Source organism: Nipponia nippon, unplaced genomic scaffold, assembly GCF_047370975.1.
Source record: "Nipponia nippon isolate SJK-2023a ecotype South Korea unplaced genomic scaffold, ASM4737097v1 scaffold_6, whole genome shotgun sequence".
In the NCBI taxonomy this organism is placed as follows: domain Eukaryota; kingdom Metazoa; phylum Chordata; class Aves; order Pelecaniformes; family Threskiornithidae; genus Nipponia; species Nipponia nippon.
In genome coordinates, this window is record NW_028262380.1 from 29,633,199 (window position 1) to 29,646,746 (window position 13,548).

At 39.0% G+C, this 13,548-nt stretch overlaps 1 protein-coding gene across 10 annotated transcripts in view; it reads right to left on the minus strand.

Moving 5' to 3' along the window:
* Positions 1 to 13,548, minus strand: part of FRYL (FRY like transcription coactivator) — a 182,921-nt gene that overhangs the window by 143,969 nt on the left and 25,404 nt on the right. For 3 of the 10 annotated variants that reach the window (XM_087735816.1, XM_087735814.1, XM_087735812.1), the window contains exon 1: positions 3,400 to 3,888. The exons of 2 other annotated variants lie outside the window; for them this stretch is intronic. In XM_087735816.1, the coding sequence (XP_087591942.1) occupies positions 3,400 to 3,598 (199 nt within the window). In that variant the 5' untranslated portion in view covers positions 3,599 to 3,888. Of the gene's footprint in view, positions 1 to 3,399; positions 3,893 to 13,548 lie in introns of those variants that run through there. 5 more of the 10 variants (XR_015699536.1, XR_015699535.1, XM_087735813.1 and 2 more) reach the window with 4 other exon arrangements.

Genomic DNA, 13,548 nt, shown 5'->3' on the forward strand with positions numbered 1-13,548 from the left:
GACTTTTTTTCCAGATAGATGCTGGGCCTCCTGGTCATCCTCTGCTGTACGAGGCTGATCAGAGATGTAACACAGAGCTGAAAACGCCCTGCAGAGTCGCTGGTATTACAGGGACACAGTGCTCGTAGGCAGTTTATGTCCACCCAGCCCCTGCTGTTAGCCCCCTGAGGCAATTACAACTCTACTACTCATTTCGTTACCACCAAAGAACACACTTCTATTGGCTTATTTCTGCTCCCCTAGCAGAGGCACTTGAAGAGAAGCAGGTTTAATGTTTGCAAAAGGAGACGTTCTCCATTCACAGAAATAACGTGGACACCGTGAACAACAAAAATACCCAAATCACTGATAAATTTATCATCTCTTGTGCAGTTATTGCAGATTTGACTTACACAGCTGGCCATTAAGACTGTTCCACAGTACTAGCCACCCTGCCCTACGACACAACCGAAGCACAGACCTGCAACAGAAGGGCACGTTTCACGCACCACAGGTACAGCTGCTATTCGCCAGTTTGCACAGAGCAGTCATGGCATTCCCCTTCTTTAACACTACAAACAGCAAAAGGGAGAATATGAAATAGTTTACAGATGTGTCTGTATGCGTATGCATTTGTATGTGGGTTTTAGTACATGAAAATACTTTATCTAGATCTTCCAAGCTCATCTTTCTATGTTTGATTTGGATTGTAGCTTTTTTGAGACAGAAATTTTCAAAACTGAGAACATGTCAACTCTTAAATGCTACAGCAAATTTAGAAGAATGACCTACTAGCATCTATTAAGTATTGTGATACATACAATCATATGCAAATACTTCAGCAAGTGAGATTTTTTTTCTTCTAGAGTTTTAATAACCTTATAAATCTAGAAAGAGAGTTATGAAAGATTTCTAAAATACACTTGAAACCATTCCGATGGAAGTGACATATTTTAAAAGATGTGTCACAGAGCATATTATTTCTAAGGTCTTGGTTTTGGCTATAAAGCAAAGTATATACCAACTGAGTTAACATTTTGAAAGGCAATACTGATAAATGTTTTAATCTTTTAAAAAAAAAAAAAAAAAAAAAGGAAAGAATCTCATCACTTGAATTCCACACAAAATATTTAAGTTGGATATATGGAAAGTGGTATGATCAAAATAATACTTTCATGCTTTGGATGCCAGGAATAGGTTTGGTTGGTTGGTTGAAGACCTTCTAAAATACTTTTATACTTTAAAATAGCTGTCATATTCTGTATTTCACCTAAATTCTCATTAGTAGAAAAACGTTGCCTAAACAGCAACAATAAGGAACAGAAAGGAAAAAGAAAAAAGAAAATAACCCACCCACTTTCAAATTCAAACATATTTACAGGACAAACCATCTTAGCTTTTAAAAACCTATCCTGAACAGTGCCTGAACAGCTTCATTATATTAAATCCAGTGGTGCATTAACACCACATCTGCTGACATTAAGCAAGTAAATGTTTACAATTTTTTTTCAAATCATTCTATTGTTTTATTACCTGTTTTGTCGACACCTGCCTTCTGCAGAATACCCAGCTGGTAAACACAGTAGTTCTTTTGCTCTGTTCCAGCAGAGCAGTTCATTCCATTACCAAGATACAAAAATAGAAATAAGCAGATAATTTAAAGAGGATTCAGCTACTATCTGCTATTGTAAAAGCATGATCCCAGAACAGACTGTAAGTCTGCATTTCGCAAATGATGATATCACACTATTAAATGACATTAGTCAGGCACTACCAATTTCCACAAAATCACTTCTAATAATCACCATTTGGCAAATATTTAATGAGCAAGAAAGGAGAATTCATCTTCAACAGTAGGACTGGTGTATTCTACGTTTATTATCCTCATTTGCTTGAGCTATCGACAAAACATTGAAGGTTAGATAAAGGCATCTGTTCTGACTACAAACTTCAGCCTATAGCATTTTCTTTTAACCTGGCACAAAACCAATTATATTTGTTCTGAAATTATAACGTTTATAACATTATTTAATATTATTTAAAAGTGAGAGCTATAAAGAAACCATAATTCAGCATAAAAGCAGAATTAATGATATGCACCTATGGAGATATTTAAGCTGTGCACATCACAGGGATATCCAACTATAAACTTCAAGGCTCTACAGCATTCAGAGTTAAATGAGGACACGAACCTGACTAAAAGAGCATCACTGTGAGCTTCTGATCAGAGTTTTCAAGCATATAACACTCGGTAAGTCTTCACAGACCTTGTTCTGTAAGAAGTCTTCAATAGTCCATACCATTACAACATTAACTTGTTCTAATTTGTTATACACAGGAACAATTGTTTAACAGAACAGAACTGTCCCTGCTTCCCCCAGCTGCCAACGTTACTCAACCTGACACGTTAAAAAAAGTGGTTTATATTACAATCAGAAAGGCTAAGAAAAGTCTTTCCAAGGGAACTCCTTTCTCCCATCACCACCACAAACTTAATTCCATAGTTAAGACTGTAAGTTCACCACCCAATAAGATGGATGTCACCACCTCCTATCTTTGCAGTTAGACACATAAGGGAAAAAAATGTCAAGGCCACACTAATTCCTGAAAATAGCAACCACATAGCAAAGGGTAAAAATTGTGCATCTGATAGCCATCAGGATCCAAGACCATAAAGGCTCAAGACCTTACTATTTTAGCTGAAGGCAAAAAGAAAAAAAAAAGAAAAAAAAGTAAAACTGGATTTTCCATTGCCACCCAGCTGAACTGTCTGAAAAAAGAACATTAACTCATTCTGCTTCGTTTTATTAGCACAATACACTGTAATATTTAGACGCTAAAAGGTAGTAAAGAAAAAAAATCTTCATACAAGCAAGCTTATCCATGTTCTTAAGTTAAAAATCCTCTATACAATGTTCATATTTTTACTTGACTAGGTTACATATTATGTTTATTTAAAAAATCTGCCATTTTCAAAACACTAGAAGAGGAAAGCACGAACATATTTTAAGTGAGAAAAACTCTTAAAAGGAAAACCTTTGAAAACTTAGCAATTTGAAAAACAGGGAGAGAAAAAGACAGCACAAAACTTGAACCCTGCACTGCAGTCAGAGCTCTGTGCAGCACATGTCTGTCTAGACAACTCTTAGTGCCTAATCATAGCTACATTACCATTTAAAAACCTAAATAGGGATACTTATCCCAAAAAGGGAAAAAAAGTCACACAGTCACGCATTAGAAATCCTGTAAAACTGCTTTCAAATAGATCACTAACATGATAGTGTGCCAACGATATAATAGTTCTAAAATTAAAGACACCATTATCATAGCAACTCTGATAAAAAGGCCTTTTATAATCACATTCATCAATTTAGCAAAATAATCATGATCTGAAGAAAAAGCTTAGTAATCAGTTTTTACCAGGTTGATGACATGCATACATACTGTAATCAGGATGTAAAACATGTGTCTCCTCGTCTTCATCTATTGTCTGTCCTAACGAAAACAGTCTGACACGTCTCATCTTCAGTAGCCTTGGGGAGCTTTCACGGGCCGTAGTCCCGACATCCAGAACTACATCTCCAGAAACAGTGGGAACAATTTTTTTCAGGAACTCCATTTTTACATGCCCTCTGTGTTCTCGGCATTTACTAAATTCAGCAGTTTAGTTACGGAGCGTGGCTCCCACATCAACTTCCTTGAGCACTGAGGTAGACCTCTCCTAGTGATGTCACGTTGAACCTGGGTGGTGCCAACACCAGCACGTCAGCTGCCAGCTGCTCCAAGGTAGATTTTAAAGACGTCTAACTGTACGGACTGATAAGAAAACTAAACAACAACAAGCCTATATATTAACCAATACACGCTAAACTCTGCGCTTGTAGAAGACACCGTATTTAGCACTGCAACAAATTTAAGCACTAATAAAATGCACAGTGTATTTTCAAATTTCTATCTGACAGAGTTCAATAGCTCTTAATTTTCATGAAGTGCACAGAGAGTCTTCATCTGCATCTGAAAGATAACACTTATCATTCAGAAAGTCTACGCACCAGCTTTATAAACAAAGTGTCTAACAGCACCACGGTTTAAACCATTTGCATTCTCATATGGTTTTAACTACTAGCTACAAAGATACTAACATTTATTAAATATTAAGTTCTGTTTTGCAGAGACTCTGATGCTGTATTTACCACTTAAAATACTCAAACCACCTTCCAGAAAACGCCAAGTACAGAAATAACCTGTCTTATTTTGTCCAAATGTCCACTTTATCCCTAGGGCTACTTCTCCATACGTGCCTGGTTTAGCTGAGTTTTTTGTTTTTCTTTGGAGGAAGTTTAAATGTTGTTCTATATTTAGTTTGAAGAAGCCATTATGAGAGATGCCTTGCATTTGGAGCAGAAAGCTCAGGGGAAAAACAGAGGCATCAGCATATAAGAGCGTTCCTTAATGCTTTCTACATTTGGGAATATGTATCATTGTACGATTGAAAGTATTTTATTTACTAGACTTGGAATGGAGATCCACAGACACACTACTAGGTAATATTCCCACCTCATTTGCCACCAAAAACTATACACATCACTCTGAGAAAATCCACTAATGCTCACTCTGAATGTCTGGATGGCAGAAGGCATTCTTCTGTTATTTTTATGAAAGCAGCTCAGCATTCAAGACATTTCTGAATGCATTCAACACAGTTATCCAGCCTAAGCGTGAAGTATACCACACTACTGTACATTCCTTAAAAGAAGGTACTTAATCTGAAATTCACTACTGTGTCTAACTCTTCCAAGAAAAGAAAAAAAAAGAAATCTATGAAAGGTAGGGTAACCTGTTCCAGGTCTCTGAGTTCCAGCAGTTCAGTGCTCACAAGGGGCTGCTCACCTGGATTAAGCTGTCAGTCCTTTACTGACCAACTTCGTAAGTACTGAATCTAGTTAAGAATGCCACAACTTGACAAATGTGGTACGAGTTCATTAGAAGTTGCCACCTAAGACATTTTTCAAGTTCTATACAGACTGAAAACATGTGATATCTTCTGTATTTAAATCTGCATTAAAATCCCCAAATACTCAAGTTAGTCTATATTTCCCTTGTAAACAAATACAAAATTCTACACAAATTTTTCCCTGTAAATGAATACAAAATTCTGACCTTATCAGAAAAGACACATCACTAGATTATTATTTCCTACAGTGAAAGATCTGGAAGATAAAGCAAAAAATTGTCCCTATAATGATTTCATTCACAGTATTTTTCGCACTGATACAAAGAAGTTATACAGAATGTATTTTCAGAAAAGCGCTTTATGTGTTTTCATAACAAATAATAAGATATCGCAAAGATAATTTGCGATTATAAGAAATCACAAGTCATTACAAACTCAAGCAATCATTTATTCATAATAGCATTATTTTCTACAGAATTTCTTTTTTTTGCCTTTGAAATCTTGCCACAAACCTATTTTGTGGTTTCTAGCATTCAGGAACAAAAGAGAAATCCAGACACTCCTGTGAGACTGAGACTGCTTCCAATCATCCGCCTGCCAAACTGCAGTTTGCAAAGAAGGGAGTAATCGGATATTTTGAGTTGTACTTAACTTAAAACACCCTCTGAAAGGTTCAAACTAGATACCAAAGTGCTCTTAACCACACTATGGAGGTTTTATTATGTATGTGGACACAAGGTGGAGACAACAGATGAAGTGCAAGTAGCTAGTGCATCACTTCAGTTAAATGCATAAGGTGTGACTTTCTACACAACATGCAGCATACATGAATTGGCCGTGAATAAAAAAAAATTAGTGGTTGAAACTATACTTTTTTAACGAGAAAATGTAACAGCCTTTCAAGTAAGAGGATTTACAAACAAAATACAAACAAGGAATAAAAACCATCCACCATACACATGATCATATTTCAAGATTAAACTTGATAAACTAATAAAGCTTATAGAACACAAATGTAACCAAAAGTTTTTGATTGATTTTTCCTTCAGGATGGCTTTTGTTTGACTCTTAAGAAAAGGACACCAAGGAGTTTTCTACAGAAGATAGTTGGGGATATATATATGTTTTTATATATATATATATTTATTTATAGGTATACATGTACATGGATGGATGGTGGTTAACTCCAGGACATTCTATGAAAGCAGCATTTTATAAATAACGAAGCTAAGATAGAAAGCTTATGTTTCTGCCTACGTCATTTCACATACACTCCTCCCTCACACTTGCTCTTACCATCTTCCTTAAACAGTACAACGTATAACAGTACAAACGTCTATAAACGTGAGGTTTATATGATCTGAGCAAGCTTTACAGATAATCTGTCAGGGAAAAACATGAGAAACCTTACAATTGTTATAATCAAATTCCTCTTTAAACGAAAGAAACCAAAACAGGCTACAAAAAGCCTTATTTGATAAATTTTAACACTTCCTTAGTCTGGAACCTCTAAATAAAAAAAAAAAAAAAATGGGAGACTTGACCTTATATCAAATTATTGTTTGTATTACAGTAAGTCCTTTGCTGTCTTTCCACGTGTATTCCACTTCTGTTACACCCAAAGCACGACTCTGGTTTTGCACTGAAGTGCTTGCTGAGGTCATTCAGGCTTCCCCTGTCGCAATTCCACAGCCAGTGATAGAAACGGCAAGAAGATAACGTCCGAGCTCCACATCCCTCACTAAGAGGAATCCACATCAGCAGGCCCTTGCATCAGAAGGGAACAGGAATAGATCATGAAACATGCAGAAGTACCAGAGAGCCCCAGTGGGCAATCAGAGGGTAACAGCACTTCTCAGAGCACTGTCCCTTTGGGCTAGACCTTTCAGGACACAAACAGCAAGGCTGTCGGGCGGGGGTGCATGGGAAGAGTGGCTGCACAGGAATTCTGTTGAAGCAGGTGAACCTGCTGATGCAGGAACACCCTAACCATGAGAAATGCTGAAAAAACACAACACAATCAATGAAAGAAAGATCCATGTGAGAGAAAACTACTTGCAAGTCCCTTGAGTTCACATGTCTAGAGAATTTTTAGAATTAGCAGTAACGATAGTAAAAGACAACTGTGAAACAGGCAACAGACTGGGAAGTAAAATTTTAGAAGCGGGTCTAGATGCCCTACAGCCTACCATCAACATGCATTATTTGATGGGTCTCTTCAGGAACAAGCACGCATTACAAACCTTCAGTTCTGTAACACAATGTTTTTAAAGCGAGCCCGCCCCGGGCCCACCTGCTGTCGCGGCGAGGACACAGGCCTCGCTTCGCGCCCAGCGCGTGAGCTGGCGGGGCAGGTCCCGCCGCTTCGGGAGGCCGGCAGGGAGCGGCAGCGCGGACGCCGCCCTTCCCGCCCCGGGCTGCCCGGCCCGGCGCCCTTTGCCCGCAGCGCCCCCCTGCGCCCCCCGCGGTCCCGGTCCCCGTCCCCCTCCTCCTCCTCCTCCTCCGGCTCCGGGCCGGGCCGGGCCGGGCGAGGCACTAAGGCTGACCTCGACAGCGCTTTAGCCTGGATTCGCCTGGCGGTGCGCCACAGGCCGCCCTGCCGCGCCGAGGAGGGGAGCTGCGCGTGGCTCCGCCGCCTCCTCCAACCCTGGCAGAGCCTGCGGTTCAGGGCAGCTTTGTTGGCACGGCGGTAACATGTTTCCCAAAACTCTCAGCCGTAACTATACCGGCCAAAGAGCCGAGTGGTACAACCACCCCGGCGGAGGCGGCAGCTGGAGGCTTTCCTGTGCCAGCACGGTGGAGGCCTGCACTGCAAACCTGGCACGGAAATGCGACGTGCCCTTCGGTGGCACCGCTACGGCCTGGCACGTCGCCTGTTGGCACACAGAACCCTCCCCTTCTCCCAGCTTCTCAGCAACGTGACCACGTTGGTAGGACAAAACAACACAAAAAAACAAAAGCAAAACTATCCCTCCTGCTGGGACACTAGTACTGGAGGCTCTGCCACACCAGTTTCAACAGCAAAGACCCAGCAGTATAGAAAAGGTGCAGGTTCTGCCTTTTGAAAAGGTGAGCGGTGCAGGTTACGCAACATGGTCTCTACCTCAGTTTGCAGCTCTTCAAGAAATGTTAATAATCCTTGAGCTCAAGGGTTTTAACTATGCATCCTTGAGCCCATATCGGATACGGCAGTGTGCATCAAATAAGCATCAGTACTATTTTCTCCAACTTGCTAATTTGAACCTGACATCTCTGTTTCAAGCAGGAGTGAATCTGCTAAGGAAAGAGAGCAACTACAATAGCACCCAAGTATTTGGGGGGGGGGGGGGGGGGAGAAATACAGGATGTTTTTCCTTTGTGAATCTCGGAATAGAAGCTTAATTTGTAAGAATTTGTCTTATCCCAACACAAACAATCTGTTCTTCCCCCAAAAAAGTGAAGATCAGAGGTACATAACTGAAAGCAGAACAGTAGAGTTAGAAATTGAATCACAGAAGCATAGAATTGTTTAGGTTGGAAAAGATCTTTACGATAATCACATCCAACCGTTAACCTCTCACTGCCAAGTCCACCACTAAACCATGTCCTCAAGCACCACGTCTACCCATCTTTTAAATACCTCCAGGGATGGGGACTCAACCACTTCCCTGGGCAGCCTGTTCCAGTGCCTGACCACCCTTTCAGTGAAGATGTTTTTCCTAATATCCAACCTAAACTTCCCCTGGCGCAGCTTGAAGCCGTTTCCTCTCGTCCTATCGCTTGTTACTAGGGAGAAGAGACCGACCCCCACCTCGCTACAGCCTCCTTTCAGGTAGTTGTAGAGAGCAATAAGGTCTCCCCTCAGCCTCCTCTTCTCCAGACTAAACAACCCCAGCTCCCTTAGCCTCTCCTCATAAGACTTGTGCTCTAGGCCCTTCACCAACTTCGTTGCCCTCCTCTGGACACGCTCCAGCACCTCGACATCCTTCTTGTAGTGAGGGGCCCAAAACTGAGCACAGTACTCGAGGTGCGGCCTCACCAGTGCCGAGTACAGGGGGACAATCACCTCCCTGGTCCTGCTGGCCTCACTATTCTTGATACAAGCCAGGATGCCATTGGCCCTCTTGGCCACCTGAGCACACTGCTGGCTCATGTTCAGGCGGCTGTCAACCAACACCCCCAGGGCCTTTTCTACTGGGCAGCTCTAGCTGAACCTGCAGTCTAGCCTGCAACACACCTGCATTAAACTCATGAGAGGTACTGGGTACTGGACAGCCACGTTAGACTTGTTACAGGACATTGTCATGATTTCACACAAAGACTGTAGGGGTAGGGAAGACAAACCCAGTTTCTTTCTATGCTGCACTTCTTTAAATGACAAGCTTTTTTGCTTTAGAACTATAACTTAACATAGTCACATATATATCTTTTTTTTCTTTAAATACAGAAACTGAACAGACAATATAACCTCGAATAACGTATGCATAAGGAGAAAACAGTTTATTTGTCATATTATGGAGTCATCTCATCTTTTAGCAATTTGGACTAACCACTTGTAAGAACCTGACACAGTTAAAGGAATTAACTTTGCATGTCAGAAAGTTCCAAAATGTTAAGAGATATTTAAGATAAGAGGCTATTCTTCATATAATTTAAAATTATACTTTACCAGTTAATTCCCAAGCTACTTAGCATTAATGGTTTGCTTGGTCCAGTTCAATTAATGTAATTTCACAGCAAAAAAAACTAAGGACCATTATAAGCAGGGACAAAGCAATGTACAGTTTTGCAATAAACTATCTCTATATCAGCATAAACTTGTAGCTATTATTTTGCATAAAAATACTTTAAACCTAAGCCATTTAATCTTTCTATAGTTTGGCTTTATTGTTGTTGTTGTTGTTTGGTTCTTTTAAATGTAAACATGCAAATAGTTTCAGTTGCCCCCATGCTTTTCTGGAAGAAAGTCTAGCTTTCCGTTTCCTGAGAAATGAAAGAAAAGTAACAAACAACTGTCAGCTTTTGGTGAACTTTCCATTTCCTTCTAGTCACTTAAGCTGTATTTGCTCTATATGGGGGGGTTGGGTTTTCTGAGCAAGTTGTGGCACTTTTTCTTTGGAAGGTTGGGGACTTCTGGGCTTTTGGGGGGTTTTTGTTTTGTTTTTTTAAAAGCTTGGCTTTAATTATTTAGTATTAGTAGAAGTGAAATACAAGTAGAAATAAAATACTGGCAAAATATATCAAATCAGAAGCTGAACATAAACCACAACTGTTAGGTTCACTGACTGAACGCAATATTATACTGTTTAATAAAAAAGCCCCGAAATTTTTACCATTTACGTATTAGGTAATAACTGTTCTTATCTTGAAGTTGCATGCAAGAATACAATGCTTTCCTGAACTCATTAGGCATTCCTGAGAAGATCAAGGTATTGTCTTATCCCGCAGCTTCCACAATCCTCTGTCAGGATAAGGATCCAGGCTTCCTGTCGCTAACCTCCTGCTTGTTCCAAGTACTGACGTTAACACACAAGATCTTCCAAACCTATGAATTTCTTCCACCGGCAGATTTTCTTCAAATAACAACTTGCATTTCAAAGCAAATCCCAGAGTAGTACGTACTCTGAATCATACCCCTTCCCATGCAAGTAGGGACACCGAGAGAAGACGTCATTACACAATCCCATAACAACAGAAGTGGCCAGATCTTTTCCCTTATAAAAGGATCAAAGTGAATGCTGACAAGTATGATGTTGCCATTTCTATGCAAAGGACATTAAAAAAAAAAAACCAAAAAAACCCCCCAAAAAACCAAAAACAACATTTAAAAGACAAAGGTTCAGTGGAACAGCTACCAGTAAGTCAGACCAACAATGGCAACACTGCCATGAAATTGGATCTCTGAGGAATTGAGAGCTGAAAACCTTTCCGAAAGCTTTTTAGGTGCTTAACAGAAGTACAAGGAACAGAATTGCCAACCGTTAATGTAGGTTTGCCTATAGAAAAGCCAGAACACAGACAGTAAGTGATAACCAGATGCCAAGCACACACATACATCTCCAGAATTTCTGAAGAACGAAAGTAGTTGAACATACATTTCTTAAACAAATATTTTGGCTATTCGGTTGACAGCTATTTTCACAGCCATTGTCACTGTTTCTGTTAGAATTTTATCTAGTGCTGCGTGAAAGTACACATCTGGAGAAGAATTTCCTCATGTTTGAATGGCCAACTTTTAAAATCATGCCCAAAGATAAAAGTCAAATGGCCAGGGAAAGAATCTATAGTTTATTGTTCAAAATAACCTTCATTCCAATCCCAAAAGTGCATATGGCACCAGTTTATCTTGCTTCCCTTACCAAGCCTGACCTAATCTTAGTTTACTACTTAAAATTTTATACAAGGAAGGTATGTTTAAAATGTTATTGACCTGTGGAAGCTACCATTATCCTTTTCTCATTGTGACTCTTCTCCATAGGTTCTAGTATTTAAAAAAAGCAGGCTTACTGAGTTCACAGTACACAGGACAAGCTCAGTTTAAAACACCAATGAAAATTCTTTGGACATCTAGATTTAAATACAGGGTCTGTCTTAGTTTACATAGCATTCATCCACTCTAACCTATTTTAGTTATTCCCTTGCAAAATGGACAGTTTTTGAAACATAGTCACAGAAAGTTTATCTACACCGCAAAACAGAAAGTAGAAATTAATATTCAACCTCGTAAAAAAACCTGAGTGGGTAAATTCACAAGTCCATTCGCACGGACTGACGTACTCAAGTCTCACTAGTTTAGGCATACATCCTCTGTGCTCTGTTATACAGACCATACTACTAAAACTCTGAAACACTATATATAATATAGTGTTACAGTGAAATATATTTGAATTACAAGATTTATGTTAGCTGAGGAGCAATGTATTTTTAAATCCCATATAATATATAACCCTCCTATATAAAATTTCATAGTGTGATCTCTTTCTTGTAAGAAAACCACAGTGCCAAAGAAGGATGTACAACTAGAGAGCAAGATTCATAGATTAATATTAAAATTAGTCATAGAAGAAATGAGAACTTCATTTTCTTAAGTTAAATCTTTGTTCAGCAACAAGGGTAGCTAAATCAAGTTGCTGAAGAGAAATTATTTCCTCACACAGAGATGGTATCTGTGGGACTTCGGAAGGTTACTCTTAGCTAGAGGATACAGGGAGTTAAAACTAATATATCTATTTTCTTAACAGAATATTATCAGCAAAAGTTAGATATCATGTCTGTTTGCCCATAGATATGTCGGGACAATAACTTTAAAGCTTCTCCCTTCTCATATCTTCTACCTCAAAAGACAGAAATAATAATCTCTAAAGTGTCACACAAGATTTTTCTAGTGGAAATATATAAGCTTAAATTTTAAAATAGTAGTAGTTTTCCTCTTTAAATTCTAAATGAAAGACTTCCTTCAGTGTAAAGCAACAGCACTTCAATTCTTCTGCAAAATATAGATGTCTTTATCCCTTCTTTTTACTTAATAACTTGAATGCATTTCCACTTGATAAGCTGAACATAACCAGAAATAATAAATGCTGCTGCCAGAACTATGTAATTTGGTTTAAATAGAAAATAGCCCAGTCTATCAGTTCTTACAATAAACGTAGTTGTACTCAGTACTCTGGGCTGAAATCTTCAACATTTTACGGCTCACAGAAATACTGGCGCCTGTATTGAAGGAAAACGAATTCACTCCTGGTCAGATCAAGATGCCTTCCTTACCTATTAGGGACATGTAATGATTATATTAAATTGAAGGCAGTGGAAAAGTAAGACACTTAAGGAACTTACTTATCAGATAGTACATGATCTGAGTATGATTTACTATAGTAATATATCAGATGAATAGCAGCTATTAATTTAGAGCAAATCTTTTATGTAAACTTTGTAACCCTGAAAGAGAGTAAAGGTTTTTCCATATGCAAACATAGAATATTTATGGATATTCTTTCCATTGAACAAGTTTTTTTAATTAACATTCAATTGTCTCCTGTCCGGAGGGGGGGGGGGGGGAGATCAGTAACAAAAACCAGACCATCAGATGCAGCAGAGGATGCTCCCAGTGGAGCTCCACGTGGGCCTACGGGAACCCCAGTATTGTAGCTTTAGTACATAAACACTTGTAAAATGTCATTCATGTTTAACAGAAAACAGAGCTATCCTTTCAATGCTATAGATGTTCACATATAGCAGAACTAAAGTATTTTAAGTGACTATATTCATTTCTAAAAGGAAAAAAGAAAAAAGGTGGGGAATTTGCACTTTTATAATTTGTAGAAAGGAAAGAGAATAGATGTAATTTAGGTTTGTTTGGCAAGGTTTTGGTGTCAGGGCTTTGAGCACAGGAGAGGAAATACTAACTTTCAGTGTAAGATGTTGGATGAAGTCTCATTTACTCTTCCTGTTTGAAAAACTACAATACACTTGAGAAGAAACAGAGGTCCGACTAAGTTGGGCACTAAATTAAGCTCCAAAAATATTTCTAGTAAGCAGGTGAGAAAAAAAGATAATAAGTTTAAAAACCAGGAATTCTGGATTATTAGCAAATAAGAAAACACAGTTGCTAAATGCACTGCTAGAATAAATAATTC